Source organism: Anastrepha ludens, chromosome 6 (genome assembly GCF_028408465.1).
Source record: "Anastrepha ludens isolate Willacy chromosome 6, idAnaLude1.1, whole genome shotgun sequence".
Classification (NCBI taxonomy): domain Eukaryota; kingdom Metazoa; phylum Arthropoda; class Insecta; order Diptera; family Tephritidae; genus Anastrepha; species Anastrepha ludens.
The window spans coordinates 19,824,715-19,841,247 of record NC_071502.1 but is presented as its reverse complement, the minus strand read 5'-3'; the positions used below and the strand labels follow the sequence as shown (position 1 = coordinate 19,841,247).

General features: G+C 39.6%; 1 protein-coding gene across 1 annotated transcript in view; it reads left to right on the top strand.

The window, feature by feature from the left end:
• Window positions 1-16,533, top strand: part of LOC128868526 (uncharacterized) — a 461,316-nt gene that overhangs the window by 380,000 nt on the left and 64,783 nt on the right. Inside the window, exons 6-8 of the mRNA XM_054110716.1 lie at window positions 4,030-4,162; window positions 8,730-8,873; window positions 13,390-13,590. Of these exons, the coding sequence (XP_053966691.1) occupies window positions 4,030-4,162; window positions 8,730-8,873; window positions 13,390-13,590 (478 nt within the window). The remainder of the gene's footprint in view (window positions 1-4,029; window positions 4,163-8,729; window positions 8,874-13,389; window positions 13,591-16,533) is intronic.

The window sequence follows — 16,533 nt, the reverse complement described above, 5'->3', positions numbered from 1 at the left end:
AAAAGGAGGCACCAAAAATATATTTCCTACAAGTTTGCAGCAACAAACAAGCGCCAAAAAGTAGGCAGTGCTATTTCTACTATGTTATATCTTTTTTCTCTCTCGCGGAACGAACATCCCCAAAACGTTGCATGACCTTGAAATTTTACTCTCCATTCTCACTCGTTCATCGACGCCTAAGAAGTTTCACTTAAAAAAATCCTTGCACTGCACTCGATTTTTTAGCAAATCCCAGATTGCACGCTCTTACATAAAAATATGTTAATAGGTTATAAAACTGATACCAAATATTTTCTAAGAAATTCTTATTAAAAATCTTGAAATTTCAAACTAACAAAATGCGGAAAAAAGCCAGGCACTGGGAAAAAATAGTACGTTCTTTCTATTTCGAAAAATTACGCAGGATAGGCTTTTGAAAAGCATCGGAAACTTATTCTTAACCCTTGTCTGCTCACATCAAATATCATATTCAAGTGAGAACAAAATGGTTAAGTGTAGCAGTTTTCTGGAAGCCTATAGGAAACATGTACTTCTACACTTATGAGCTTCGACAAGTAGGGCTGCTACAAATACGATTTTTACAAACTTCTCAACTACAAGGTCCCCTAATTGGTCCAAACAAGTTTGAACTAATTTTGTGTAAATCACTTTTCAAGTATTACATTCCGAATGTGACACAAAATTATGAGCCAAAACGATTTATTCGTAATATCTCAACAAAAACTCACTCCAGAGGGAGACAGGGTATTTAATTCTCCTTAAGTATTTAGGATACAGTTCACTAAAATCCCCCCACACTACCGTGTGCACATATTTGTGATTTTTGTTGAACTTCACGTGCATACCTTTAGAGTGCCGATAATTGTTAATTTTAGTTTGGAAGCAAATAAAATTAGATTACTTTGTTTCAGCTAAAATTTTACAGGATTGCGCTTTTCAGTTCTTCTTTTGTCACGTCTAATCGTTCTTTGTCTAGAGTATTTATCTTATGGCATCGCTCGAGGGTCATCACCTATTTCAAAATTTGTTTTCGCTTTCAATATATTACGTCCAAAAAAAAAATATGTAAGTCGAAAGTTGACGAAGCTTTTGTTGGAAATCCTAGTCTGTTAGCTATCGTTAGAGATAAATATAACCTTCGTAGAATCTGCACCTATAAGTACCTATAAGTACCAGAACCAAAAAATTATTATATTTATACACAGTTAACTATCTCCTAACGGACACTTCTTTTAAGCAGACATCCTTAAGATTTTTTTTAAATGTTTTTCTCTTGAGCGGAAACCCCTCCCATAAGCACACAAATTGTTCAGTCCCCTAGGTGTCCGCTTAAGAGAGAGTACACTGTATACGATTATAAGGCGCATTTCGTAATCATAAGACACCTTTGATATTTCTGAACTATCATGAACACGCTTTTACTTTCTGGAGTAGCATTTAGTTTGCGTTATTTTAACAGTTATTGACTTAAGACTTCCATGAATTTTTTCTGGTGCGAAAGCGCACTCTATTTTGTTCAACCGTTATCTCTTTCCAAGAAGCTACACTTTTGTTAGTCCTTTCGGCGTTTCATAATGATAAGACATTAGTCGAAAATAAACTTCTGGAGAGATAGAAGGTGCTGATTGTTGTTTTGGATGACTTTAATTATAATTTTATTCAATTTAACTTTAAATGCCGAGGGGTTCAATATTATCACAAAAGGAGCGTGGAAAAATGTTGGCCAAATCAAATTAATTGCAAAAAAACTAGGCGGAAGTCATTGTGTAATCCGGAATTTTTTACGGAGTCCTGAGAATTACAATATTTTGAAGGCCGTTGGAAGAAAATTATTACTATCAAGACGATAACAGAGAGCAATCATACGAAAAGCTGCTAACTCGACTAAGTCGTGCACTAAATTGACCGCTGTTGTTTAAAATATGGTTTCAAAAACAACAGTTTGGCGCACATTACAGAGGTGCAATCATTTAGAATTACTAAAAAAAAGAAAAGGACCCCACCTTTTGCCACGGCACAAGCAGGCGCGTCTTCAATTTGCAGAAAAACACCTAGACACCAACTGGGGCACAGTAAGATATTGGGAATATATTTAATGATGCCTAATTTCATATTATTTTTTAAAAAATTTATATTTTCGAATGAAAAATAATGGAATCTTGAAGGACCCTTTGGTTTTGTAAATTATTGGAGAGATTTGCGCAAGAGTCCCCTCTTATTTTGCAACCCAACTTCGGTGGAGGTTCTGCTGTGGTTTGGGGTGCATTTACATCGAAAGCAACTCTTGATATACAGTTCACAGCATCGCGAATGAATAGTGGGGACTACAAAAACGTTTCGAAAAATAGTCTCCTTTTATTCAGGATAATCGGGAAGTGTCCTTCGTTTTTCAGCAAGAGAATGCCCGATCCCACGTAAACAGAGAAACAAGGCAATATTTGACCGATTATTCCATAGAAACTATGGACTGGCCGACATGTTCTCCGGATCTAAACCCAATAGAAAACATTTGGGGGATATTATGCAGAAGAGTTTTTGCCAACAATCGCCTATTTGACAACACCAACGAGCTTAAAGTGGCTATTAAGGCAGAATTGGCCTCTCAAGATGTAAATTTACTTAAAAAGTTATCAGAATCGACGAATAAAACGGTTATTTTGTGTAGCTAAAGCAAATGGTGCTTCCAGAGAATACTAAAATATTCTAAATGACAGAAAAAAAATCGAGAAAATATATTTACTTTTGTTAAACGATCACTTTAATGAAACAGTGTTTTATCATTTTGAAACGCATGGAAATACGTTTTTGCTGAACATTTTCTTAATGTATTAAAAAAAGTTCAAAATTCTGTATTGGAACAGATAACTTTTGTTACTTTAATCGATGTGTAAAGCTTGTATCCTCCTCTTAAATCTATAAATTCAAATACTTTGAAAAATTAGGGATGTCTTATGATTATCAAACGCACCTTATATTACTTGTAAGCCACGTCGTATGACCAACATTTCTACAATTCTCCAAATTTCAACATTTGCTTACAAATGTTGAACTTCTGTTAAATAGCAGATATAATCGTCTGCCACTGTCATAATTTATTGCAATAAGTACCATCAATGGTAAATGCTTTTTATAAATGTTACAAAAGTGCCAACATTTGATGAGCTAAGTAAACATCATTTGTGGGAAGTATTGCTTTTGAACTCTTTCTAATTGTCCTGCTCTAGGCAGAAAACGGTATTGCCGTATCTCCATATAAATTAAGGAACAATAACCCCAGAATGTGCTCAAATTTTTAAAAAGCGTCAAAATATAGGGTACCTCAGCAGGTTCTGCACAAAAGATCTATCTTGGACGCAGTGCGGAGTCCCTAATAATAATAATAATATGAAATGGGTGCAATTGTAAAACGCTTCTAAAAAATTAATAAGAATCGTTAAGCACAAAAATGCACAAAAAATAAATAAAAAAATAAAATAAAGAAATAAAGAAATATAAAAAACAAATGAAAATTACGCAGGGTAAAAGAAATGAAATGATTTTTTTTTTGACATTTTATCACAACATAATCAAATAAATCCATCAGTTCGGGAGTATTTTCCGCTGCTGCCTTTAAAGCGCTACAGTGCCTACACATACATATGCCCATATTTACATGCAATTTATTTTCTCACTGTATAGATGCCTAAATTCGCGCATACCTTCTACTCGAATTACTTTTCAATTAAAATAAATTTTATTTTTTTATCAAAATCTAATCAAAGAGTATTTGATTTCCTTTCTTCTTTCATATCCTGTTTCATATCACCACTAACAACTGCTGCCAATGTTTATTAATCCACGGAATTTTACCGGAAAATTGGAAAACACTCGAATAAACAAACGTATGAACCAAATGAAATGGCGAACAATAAAAATAAAAATAATTCGAAATTTGCTGACACAAAACAATGAATGAATAAACAAACAAACGAACGACTGGTAAACAATGATGGGCATTTGTGTTGAAAAATGTGTGTACAACAACAATAGAGGCACATCGGGCATCGATATTGATTTGAGGCGTGTCGATATCGACCAGTGCCCGCAACGAAATTCGCCGGGCAGCAACCAACCGCTGAACATCTTCGCTGGGACCGATAAATGTAAACAACGCACAACTATGGTAGGTAGCCAATACAACTTTAACTGTTTTAGATGCACACATACACTCACATACTCGCTCATACTCACATTCTTTTACACTCATATGCAAACGGTCTTTGAAGTTCGAGTTTATTTTTCACTTTCAATTAATCATTGAGTCGGGGAATAACTTCGTAGTGTTTTTACCCAAGTCTTTTATTTAAACAAAAAACAATAATTATATCAATAAGTTAATCAATTAACCTCTTCCCACCTCTCGGCCAATTTGTTCATGCCGCTCCGCCAAAAATCGTCTGCTCTGGTGTCAAAGAAACTGTTAAACCAGTTTTTATCGAAGGTAACGCTCTCCATATAGTTTAACAGGGAGCGGAAAATATTGTAATACAAGGTCCGGAGAATACCGCGGATGGTAAAGGTACACTCATTCGAGCTCTTGGAGTGCGACTTTGATGACTTGTTCAACTTTTGGCCTGGTGGCCCCAGGAGACACGCCAAAGCCGAGAGTAAATACGGATCTTCATCCAAAGAAGATCATGATATGTGTATGGTGGGACTGGGAGGGCATGGTATACTGAGAAATGCTCTAAAAGAATGCCACGGTCAACAAGGAGCTCTACATTGTCCATTGCCCAGATGTACCGTAGGAATTAGGCTATTCGACTGAAAATACATGATTGTCATGGTCAAATCAAACTCTTTGACGAAAACGCTAGGCCCCATATTGCAGAAGTCGTCAAAGCCGTACACCAAGAGCTCGAATGGGAGGTCCTTCAGCATCCGCTTTATTCTCCGGACCTTGTACCGACCGATTACCAACTTTTTACAGCTGTCAAACCATATGAAGGGCATTACCTTCGATAAAATTTTTTTCCTCGTTCACTCCTCAGCATAGAGCATAGAGCCTCGACAAGACTCTTCCATCGTACACGATTCTGTGCTGTTGTTTTTGCACCGTCCCATGAGATGTCGGCATTTGCTAGTTCGCGCAACATCGACCTTCTCCAAGTACTTTTGACCGACCGCGACCTCTGCTCACTTGTGGGTTCCAGTGCCATTCGCGTGATGCTATCTGGTGGTTTTCTCAATTTGTTGCTAATCCATGGCCACTTTCTGTGTTTAATTTACCATAGGATGGGTTCCTCGTTCGTCAATCTCCACAGTGCGTCATTACTGATGGTGTTTGGTCAAAATATTCCGCAGATAATGCTTGTAGATGAAGGATTGTAGCTTCTGTGTGATGGTGTTAGAGACCAACCATGTTTCGCTTCCGTACAACAATACGGACTTCACGCATGAGCCTAATATTCGTAGTTTAGTGCGCCTGGAGATTTGCGAGCTCCCCCATATTGTATGCTTCCGCCAGAATGGCGCCCTTGTTTTGTTTAGCCTGCAGTTGACATCTTCATCTGCTCCACCATCTGCCGTGATGATGCAGCTGAGATAGCAAAAGCTTTTTGACGAATTCCACCGGGCATCCCTCAACCAATACCTGTCTTGCGTTAGTGGTTAGCTCTCATAGCCTTCGTCTTGGCGATGTCGACCTACAATCCGACAGTGCATGCCAGCGCGACTAGTGTGTCCGCCTTCGCTTGCATGTTAGTGAGTTTGTGAGAGAGGAGACAGATGTCATCGGCGAAGTACAGATTCTCAAGGTGCCTGGTGAAACTCTTTTGATCTGCCTTTTTTGTTGGCTCATGACGTCATCAAGGACGATGATGAAGAGAACGGACGACAGTGGACAATCTTGCCTTACGCCTGCGTTGGTAGTGAATGGATCGCTGGTATCGCCTTTGTGAGGTACTGCCAGTTCGGAGCTCTCGTAGAAAGCTTTGATGAGGTGGACTATTTTGGCGGGAACTCCCTTTCTACTCAGTGCCAGCCATAATACGTCTCGTTTGATAATGTCGAAAGCATTCTTAAAGGTATGTAGAGTAGGTATAAACAGAAGTGTGTTGGCTTAGTCAACACAGATTCCGTGAGGGCGAAACCCAGCTTACTCGTCTCTTAATGTGCTTTCGATATCTTTGAGCCTGCTTTGTATGATCACAGCTACAATTTTGTATATGATGTTAAGTAGGGTTATTCATCACCAAATTGCCGCAGTCACGCAAGTCGCCTTTCTTGGGTAGATTCACGATGATGCCTTTTATCCAGGACGGAGGCAGCTTTTCATTGCACCATACGACGGTGATGAAGAATTTCCGCTGATACTGTATGCCATCTACGCCCGCAGCTTTGTTGAACTTCAGCTTCTTAATTGCATCCTTAATCTCCGCTAGGCTGGGGCAGGATGTTATTATTTTATTGCTGGTCGTTGTGCTGCCCATTTCAAAGCTAGGTATACTGCCAGGGGCAATGTTGCTAATTGCTTCAAAGTGTTCCTTCCATCTGCGAATCAGGTAATCATTTGAAGCCAGCAAAGCACCATTCAGATCTCTGATCGGCTAGTTGCTGTTACTCCGCTGGTTAGTTAGGCGGTCAACTATGCGGTATAGCTGTCTCATGTTGCTTACTCCTGCTGCCACTTCGGCATCACTAGCAAGATCTTCAACGAACTTTCCTTATCGTTTCTGGTCGATTTCTTTAGCTGCTTCGCCACCTCTCTGTAGGGCCGAAGGGAGCCATTGCTGATAAGTTGCCTTTTAAGTTCGTTTCTGCGCTGAATGATGACCCAAGTGGTGTCAGAGAACCATGGTTTGTTGTTGGTGGTCTTAATTGTGCCAAGTTTGTATAACATAGAGGTCCTTAAAAACTGGCTTAACAACTACTTTGACACCAGACCAGCCGATTTTTAGCGGAACGCCTTTAACAAAATGGTCGAGAGGTGGGAAAACATTGTAACGAGCAACGGCAAATATATAATTGAATAACTTATTGAAATAATTACTGCTTCTTGTTTAAATAAGTCTTGGGTAAAAATACTACACACTTATGCCCCACCCTAATTTATTTATTGATCCTTTTATTCCAATATGCAATGGAGGGCCTCACAAAATTGTTGGCACTAGTCCCGATTTTGCGCCAGTAATTTAACTTCATGCCTTGTTTGGTTCGTCATTTCCATCGCCGCCTCAAGCATCCTTGATAGATGGATTTCCGCTGCGGCGGCTGCACTGCAAGTTCCATTCAACTGCCGTTCTGACCAGCTCCATTGCCATTTGATAATTTTCTTCACAATGGGTTTCTGCTTTGCAAAGTGTTTTGATTGGTATTCCACCAGAATATTTACCTGATTTTACGCCGACTGCGGTTAATAAAAGTTTTAAGCGCTTGTGTTTCTTTTTGCGACAGCTTCTAAGGTTCGCAGGCGTAAAGGAGAATCGACTTTAATTTAGACTAAAATATAAGTAATTTTGTATACCTAAATATTTGTAGTGAGCGCCATATGAAGCCAAGCTCAGCAAACTTGCTGTGCTTTTTTTATTCCCGCTTAATGAGACAGCGAGGCTTTTTTTTTAAATTGATCGCTTGCTTAAGGGAACTTTAATGAGCGGCCCTTGCTATGATAATTCTCCTGGTAAGCCAGGTGAGCTAGGTGTGAAGAAGAATATGTCTCCTAGGAGCAGCATTCTAGTAACTCCATTATTGTTTTTTTTCGTCAACTTTAAAAAAGGCGTTAGTGGGACAAATATTTTTCAACTACAGAGAGATCAAGACGGCTGAATAAATAAGAGAGGAAGACTAAGGCAACTGTGAGAGAAGGCAGCTAACTCTAAGAGAAATCTGAAAAATATTTTTTCATAGGTAGAAGGATGTGAAAAGTGTATTTCACTTGAGGGGAATAACATTGAAAGATAAAAAAACTAGTCTACACTTTTTACCCATTAAGCATCTTAGATCGTCGATTTTATGAACGCATCACGCATCGCGATCATGAAATCTTCTGTAAGCATCCTAACTAAAAAATAAAATAAATAATTGGCGCGTACACTTCTGTTAGGTGCTTGGCCGAGCTCCTCCTCCTATTTGTGGTGTGGGTCTTGAAGTTGTTCTACAGTTTTAAGCTGACTTCGAACGGCAGATATTTTTATGAGAAGCTCTTTCAGAAATACACACCAGGGCTTGCCATTGCCTGCCGAGGTTGTCCGCTATTAGAAAAAACGTTTTCTATTATTTGATGTTCATGTATGAGGATTGGAAACTACGTACTTCGGAATGATAATCACGCACCAATTCATTCGACTACGGCGAGCGCTGTCAATTCAAAACCTTATTAAAATAAACAAGCAAAATATTCCATTAATTTCATTTGCGATACCTTTTCCTTAACAACCATCAATGCATTGGCCGCTCAAATGCTGCTCACTTTCCAATGGAATTCAAAACCATGACGCATTTATACGAGTACAAAATAAGGAAGAATAAAAGCAGCAGGGGAGCTGGTTTGTATTTTTTCTAGCGATTCTTTGTTTTGAATGTCAAAGTGATCTGGTTTGTTTTATTGTAGCTTCGTTCGTTTTGCTTGCATTCTGATTCCAACTTCGAAATGCATATCAACAAATGGCAAAACAAAAAAAAGAATACATATAATATAATTTTTGTTTTTGTACTACTGTTATCCCATTATAATTTGCATTATTTTACAGTGTGAAGCTCTAAAAGGTTTGGGATTTCGTCGTGGCTCCTATAAATGCGTTTGCCGGAAAGGCTACTACTTTCCCGATACCATCTCCACTCAGAAGTTCTTCAATGGCAGTTTGCTGGAGGAGGAGTACGAGAAGCTAATGTTGGTGAGTGCAATAGTTATCGATTACTTATGTACATAATAAGTTAAGGAGATTTGATTCAACTTATTTGTAGTGAAAAAGGTGTTTCCATTATCAATGCATATGCATATACATACATACATCTACTCTACTGCCTCTGTTTAAGGGCACTGAATTTAACCTTTAATTTCTTTTCCTAAACCTGTACTGTTTTTTTTTTTTGGTTTGTTCTTGTCCTAACAACTTTTAATGCGTATCCCTACACCGTTTCAAATGGCTACAAAATACCGTTGATTTTTGACGATTTCTATTCGCAGAGTGGTCACGTCTTTTCATCCGCACACATTTTTTATAATTTTTTATGAAAGCAAAAGCAACGTAAAAAAAATTGACCTACAGAAAAGAATTGCAAAATAAAAAATAATAAAAGTTTTGTAACACTACTGTATTTCAGTCAGAAGCGTTGGCCATATCTGTTGCAAATGGGCGGCGAAATATTCATCCGACCGGATGGCCAAGCAGCTATCAAAGCCTGCACGGCTGAATGGATAAACTCGAATATTGCGCGTGAGGTGATACAAATACATTTAAAGACTTAGAAGAGTGATTGGCAAATATCCAAATACCCTAACACCCACTTACACTTTTGCGAGTGGCATGAGATATAGTCCAAGCTGACGCACTTGCTACAGCTGGTCTGATGAAGAAATTGATTGGTTCGCAACTGGTTGTTATATGCAACTTAGCCACACAGAAGCCTATAGGTATGTAGGCAGGTTAGATGGCAAGAGTACTACGGGTATACCACAACTAGCACTAGAGTGCCGTTTTGATACCGTAATGTAGACCACTACCTGCGAAAATTTTCAAAAACTAAAAGGAAGAAAAACCATCTACAGCCATCTGGTGCTGTTGATGTAGTCGAAAAGAGAAACGGGATCTATGCTGGAGAGCTAAGGAAACTCAACCGCACAACCGCTAGACCTGGGCGTTTTCAAAGAAAGTGTTCAATAGTCCCTTTCCTTGTCGGAACCCCACAGCTTCTGCAATCAGGGTTGTACGGAGGTCGAAGCTTCTCCGCATTAGTTCCGATCACCCAGTGCCCGGTGACTACCGCAATGAGTTGGAAATTTTGTGGCGTGCGATCCTCAACACTTTACGCGTCCTACTTCTGTCGTACTGAGGTCAATAAGAGAGAACTTGATCTGCCTTGCGCCTTTTTAAGAAAGGAATTGTGCAGTTTTCCTTTAACAATGATCAAGAGAAGACCTGAACATGTCTGATATAGGGACAACTGAAACCGGTTCTGTCGACCATTTCTTGTTAAGTTCCTCCGCAATTTCATTTCGCTCTGTGTTCCTATGCCCCGGAGCCCAGATAAGAAAAATGTTTCCCGTACATTCGATATGTTTGATCTCTTCCTTACAGGAGTTGAACAGAAGTCAAGCCAACATTCAATCGACTTTTATCACAGAAATTAATCATCGAATTTTGTTTTTGAATAACTTTTTTACCAAATAAAAAAAGTATTTTGAGGGATGAAAATCTATATTCTGACAATTGGTAGTCTGTTTGTATACAGTTGTCTGGATCATATATTACATTACATTAGATGGAACTTGGGTTGTATGTCAGTTTTGGCCGAATCTTAAACATTGCGCTCTCAGGCTCGGTTCGCTGCTTACTGGCGCCAGTTGATGAGACCGAGTGCTGCCAGGTTATGCCTCACTTGATCTCCCTAACTTAGGTAAGGTCTTACTCGTCACTCACCAGTGGGATTCCTCTCGTAAGACTGCCGTGCCGTAGCACTTTTCTTAACGCTCGAGACTTGGCCAAGCCAGCGCAGCCGCTGTATTTTAATACGCTTGACTATGTCCACATCTCAGTATAGCTCATACAGCTCGCTGCTCCTTTAGCTAGAGAACTCATTCTCGTCTACGCAAATCGGACTAAAGAATTTTCGGAGAATATTTCTCCTTAACGCTCCCGGTGCTCTGTCATCAGTTGTCATCATCGTCCAAGCATCTGCGCCATATACAAGGACGGGGATGATTAGGTTTTTTTACAGTGTTGTTGTCTTTTTTCGAGAGAGGGCACTACTTCTCAATAGCCTGCTGAGACCAAGGTAACACCTTTTGGCAAGAGTTACCCCTCGTTCAATTTCTAAGCTGATGTCTTTCTGGCGGCTTACATCGATACCCAGATAAAGTCCCCAACTTCACAACTTCAAACTCGCGGTTTCCAACAGTGACGTGTTGTTTAAAACGCGAGAACTCTTTGTATGTTGGCAGCGTAATTTGTTTTACTCTCGTTCACCGCAAGATCCACAATTTTATACCGACTCCAAACGGCAGAAATTTTTTTTTTTTACGACGAGCTTTTTCATGACAGAAATACACTCGGAGGTTTGTGCTTGTCTGCCGAGAGGCGACCGCTACTAGAAAAAACTGTTTCTTTATTTTCGTATTTCACGGAGATTTGAACCTACGTTCTCCGAATTCCGAATGCGGGTCACCCACCAACCCATTCGCCTACGGCGGCCGATTTGCCATTATTTAATCAATTTAGTGAGTGTCTCAACATAATTTGAATAAGATAATCAGTTTTGAGACTGCGTTCTGCATTGTACAAGTATGCCAGTGTCCGGCATTCGACAGCTAAAGTTGGTCTGTTTCGGCAAGGCGATGTTATGGAGCTCAACCTAACGGACCTTCCTAGTTTAACGAAAACATATCTCTCCTTCTTGGACTTCACAGACTTTCGAAACCTTTGGAGGAGCAGTTGGTCTGCGATGAAAATCATGCGCTAGTATATGTCGCTTCTAAGGTAGTCGGTTCTACGGACGACTCGAGATCATTTTCGGCCAAACGACTGTTACCTCGGCGGCTCTCCAAATATCGTTAGGTATATTTGGAATGTATCAACTTACTGCTTTGCAGGGATTGGAAGACATCTCAGCGGTGGGTTGGAAATGTCTCCTTAAATTTGCAATAGAAACAGGCACCATGCGAGCGGACTATTTCCACACTGACTGACCACAACTAGTGAACTCCGCCTGTCATCGGTATGGACGGAACCGGTCTATGCGTGACTGCACGTCAACCAGGTCAGCCGAACCTAATCAATTGCTTAGCGGGAAGTAAGTACAAACAGACAGCTAAGTAAGTGCCTACGCGTGTGAATCACTCCCAGTCTACAAATAAAAAGAAAATAAGCGATACTTTGACTTCACAGATGTAAATGCCAATGGGAATCTTTCAAGGTTGTGAGCGCAAAGAAGTTGACACAATTTTTAAAATATGCCTGCATTTGAACCATCTGATACTCATTTGCCTGGAGTTTCAAACTCAGAGCCGCTATTCAGTTACCTCACCGCATTTCATTACCTTCCAATTCGATGTTGCTATTTCGAGAGTTCAACCGATCAATCAACGCAATCGAATGAGATTCAATATTTCTGGCGTTGACTAGAGAGGGAGTTCCCGCTAAGATAATCCGTCTCATCAGAGCCCTTTACAAGACTTCCGAACTGGCAGTGCTCCACAACGGCAATATCAGCGACCCATACAGCACTAACGCAGGCATTGGGCAAGGTTGTTCCCTGTTGTTTCTTCTCTTCAACATCGTTCTATACGACGTTATAAGCTAATTGACCCTGCACAAAAGAGGCATCGTAAGGAGTTTCTCCAAACAACTTAAGGACCTGTACTTCGCCTGTGATATTCGCCTTCTCTCTCACAACCTCACTGAAATGCAAAAGAAGTCAGACAGACTAGTCACGCTGACACGCACTGTCGGACTGTAGGTCATCTTTGCCAAGACAAAGACTATAAGAGTCAGTTACAATAAAGCCAGACCTTTAACGGTTGACGGGTTGGTCTCCAACACCATCACTCAGAGGCTCACTCAAAAAATGGCTCCGCATCATCTATAGAGTATTCTGGCCGAACCCAATCAGCAACGACCCGCCGTGGAGATCAACGAACGAGGAGCCCATTCTATGGCAAATACAGAAAGTGGCAATGGATAGGTCACACGCTTAGAAAACCACCAGAATGGCACTGGACTGGAACACACAAGAGAGCAGAGGTCGCGGTCGGCTGAAGATTACTTGGAGAAGGTCGATGTTGCGCGAACTAACAGATGCCGATACCAAATGGGGCCGCACAAAAACAATGGCTTATAACCGTGCACGACGGAGTCTTGTTGTTGCCCTATACTCCCGAGCGCAGTGAAGAAGGGTATAAAAATAAATTAGAGAGCAACTTCTTTCACTGCTTACATCGACTTTTTTTGTTTGTTTATTTTTCAAATTGCTGTCGAAAATTCTTCAAAAAATTCTTGTACACCCATAACAGAAACATTACAGCCATTTCACTTTCTGGTGGTAGTTCTTAAAAGGAACACAAAACATATTATAATCCTATTAGTAAATTGAAGAAAATTACGAAAAAGTAGTATAAATAGAACAAATTTATTTCTTCTGGCCATAGCCAATTCAAACATTTCAATTTTCAATTTCAACTTTAATCTTTTACAGGGCAAAAACTCCACCTACAACATTATCAATGAGTACGAATGTCTACCCTGCGCTGAGGGCTGTGACTACTGCGAGGATGGCTCGCCTTGCATCGCAGCGCTTAATTGGCCGATGCGTACAAGTATTTTGGTGTTGGCATGCACCGTTATTGGGCTGCTACCACCAGCAGCTTGGTTTACATTTCGATATCAACAAGTGAAGGTAAGTACAAAAGTCTGGACCGCACACGCAACCCCAGTTAAATATTTGTTGCTCATCTGTGTAAATATCAAATAACACACATACATTCACACAAGCACACAAGTGGCTACTTGGTATTATGTTTGTGTGCCACTTCAATCCAGCCAACAACAATGGCACAACTTGAAAATAAAATTCGTGCGAACAACAGCGAGTCTCGGCCTTTAAACGGAATTAAAGTGAACTAATTTTTCACCGCAGCCAAGCAGTCAAGTGTATGTACATACATTTACTCTGCCATCCAAGCCATCCAAGCCATCCAACCGCGACCCCTCTCCTCTGCCCGGCATCATCATCAAGTTCGGTTGCTTATTCGGCTGAACTCCAATGACCGCAAAGCTGCTTAAGTTGGCAGGTTAATATTGAACGTATTAACCTTGGCCACTGGAGCGGCAAGCAGCGTCGCGCCATTGGACAGCTAGCGACCAAAAGCTACTCTGTGGTGCTGCTGAGGGTTCATAGAACATTTTTTTTATGACTGCAGCGAAAAATGAACTCATTAGCAATGTTGCATAAGTTGATGTGCTAAAAGCGGGTATACCCACGTTTATTGCTTGTTTATGCGGAGAATCTTCATATGAGACTACGGCCAATTGTGACTAACGCAACACACAAAACCACTTCAGCATCTACTTATCAACATGCAATATTGCATTCTTTAGCGTCCTGTCCCTCCTCGTTTGATGTCCTTTTGCGCGTGTACAAGGACATCTTGTTGCTGTCCAAATCCAGCTGTTACATTTTGGTTTTCCAAATTCCCATTTCCTATGCGTATATTCCAAGGCGACGCTATGGCGATTTGGCTCGTTAGCTTTATGAGATTTAGCTGATGTTGCAGCGCTACCAGATTAAATGTTTATGTGAAAGCACGCACGCACGTCGTGGGACACATGCAATGGTATGCATGAACATACCCTGTACCGAAAACTTTAACTGGTGAAATAAATGTTTAGCACAACCATCGCTTAAAGTTCTATCATCACGATTGTGAAGAAATTTCGTATGTGTAAGGTCTATTCCCTTGTGTCAAAGGATATATAAAAATAATAATAATTTTGTATCTGTAGTGTGCCAATAGCTGACTCTTCACCCTAAAACATCTTTTGTGTCCTACTACATCCTTGCATACATTTTTTTTAGAATAACTTTATTTTTCCACTTCATCAACTTCAATTTGCCTACCAACAAGGCAAATCTACCGTGTGTTGCAGCACAGTCTAGTAACTATTGAAGCTATTGAATCAAAGCAAGGCCATCTATAAGGCAGCCAACAATGCCGTATCCCAAAGGACGTACCTAAACCCATCATCGGATGTATTTTATCGATGCTGGAGAATAATTAGTGCAGAATTCGAAGAAAGAATAAAGTCTATCAAGGCCATTAGAGGTTTTCCGCACGGGTGAGTGCTCTCTCCTCTTCTGCGGGCACTAGTAATAGATGAACTTCTCCACAAACTGAACAACCTACTTCTTCACTGGCTGGCGCGATAACCGCTTACGAGATTTTGGCTGAGTTTCTTTTTCATTCTAACCGGCACCAGTTGAACACAACAAGCGAAGTCAAGTACTTCTCCAACCGATTTTTCCTACGCAAAGGAGGCTCCTCTGCTATCACCAGCGGGTATTCCATCGTCCACGCTTCTGGGCCATACGATAGGACGGGCATGTTGAGAGCCTTATAGAGAGTTAATTTTGTTCGTTGAGAGAGGTTTTCATTACTCAATTGCCGACTTAGTCCAAAATAACACTTGTTGGCAAGAGAGATTCTACGTTGGATTTCAAGGCTGACTTTGTTATCGGTGTTAATGCTGGTTCCTAAATAAACGAAGTCCTTTACAACCTCGAAATTATAACTGTCAACAGTGACGTGGGGGCCGATACGCGAGTGCGCCGACTGTTTGTTTGATGGCAGAAGATACTTTGTTTTGACCGCGAGAAACCTCATTTGGTATCAAACGGCTGGGAGAGTTCCTTCCCAATTCAGACGACGCTGCTGGTATTGGCAACTCCTTTTCGCCCTGTAAAATGCAGATTTAGTACCAGATTTACTATAAAATTAAGCATTTTCTTTGTTTCATTGATTTTAAATGAACCAATATAAGCCTACGATGAGCAAAGAAAAGTATTACTAATATTCAAAAGAGGAGGTTCAAGTATTTTGGGCATTGTCCTTAAAAAAAAAAAATTAAAAAAAGTATGTACTTAAAATAAATAAGAAAAATAACTTAAAATTTGTTTATTAAGCGTAAGTCTTAAGCAATGCTGCTTCGGTATTTTACAAAGTTTATTCGATCATTTTCACAATTTTTTAATATTTATTATTATTATTATTTTTTTTTTTTAGAATGAAAAATACATCACCAAAAATTTATTGGAAAGAAACACAAATTTTGTTTTGCAACCAATTTTTACGAAAATATTTGTGTTTGCTCGAATTTGACAAATGCCCACCGTCAGATTTCTAACTCTTTTTTTTGTTTTGTTTCTTAATAGCTGAGACTATGCTCAGAAATCTCTGCATGTTTCATAAAGGGGTTCCCATAACTTTTTGAGGTGTGCCTAATCACGTACAGGGAGCCATCAAGTATCTACAATACTTACTAATGGGCGTAGCGGCGATTCGATCGATTTGCAAATGTTATATTCGCTGGAGCAGTTTTTTCATTGATTTTTTCTTCAAGTATATTTGATTCTAAAAAATTCAAAAAAACTTATGATATAAAAATTTTAAAGATTATATTTCACTTTAAAACACTATAAAAATTTTTCAGCATTGAGCAAATGTGGAAATTATTAAATGTATTTTAAAATTCAATCAGGTTGCATCTTATTATACCCTAGCCAACCGAAATCGAAAAATAAAAAAAATTTGTTTGAAAAAATATTAAAACAAGCTGAAGATAT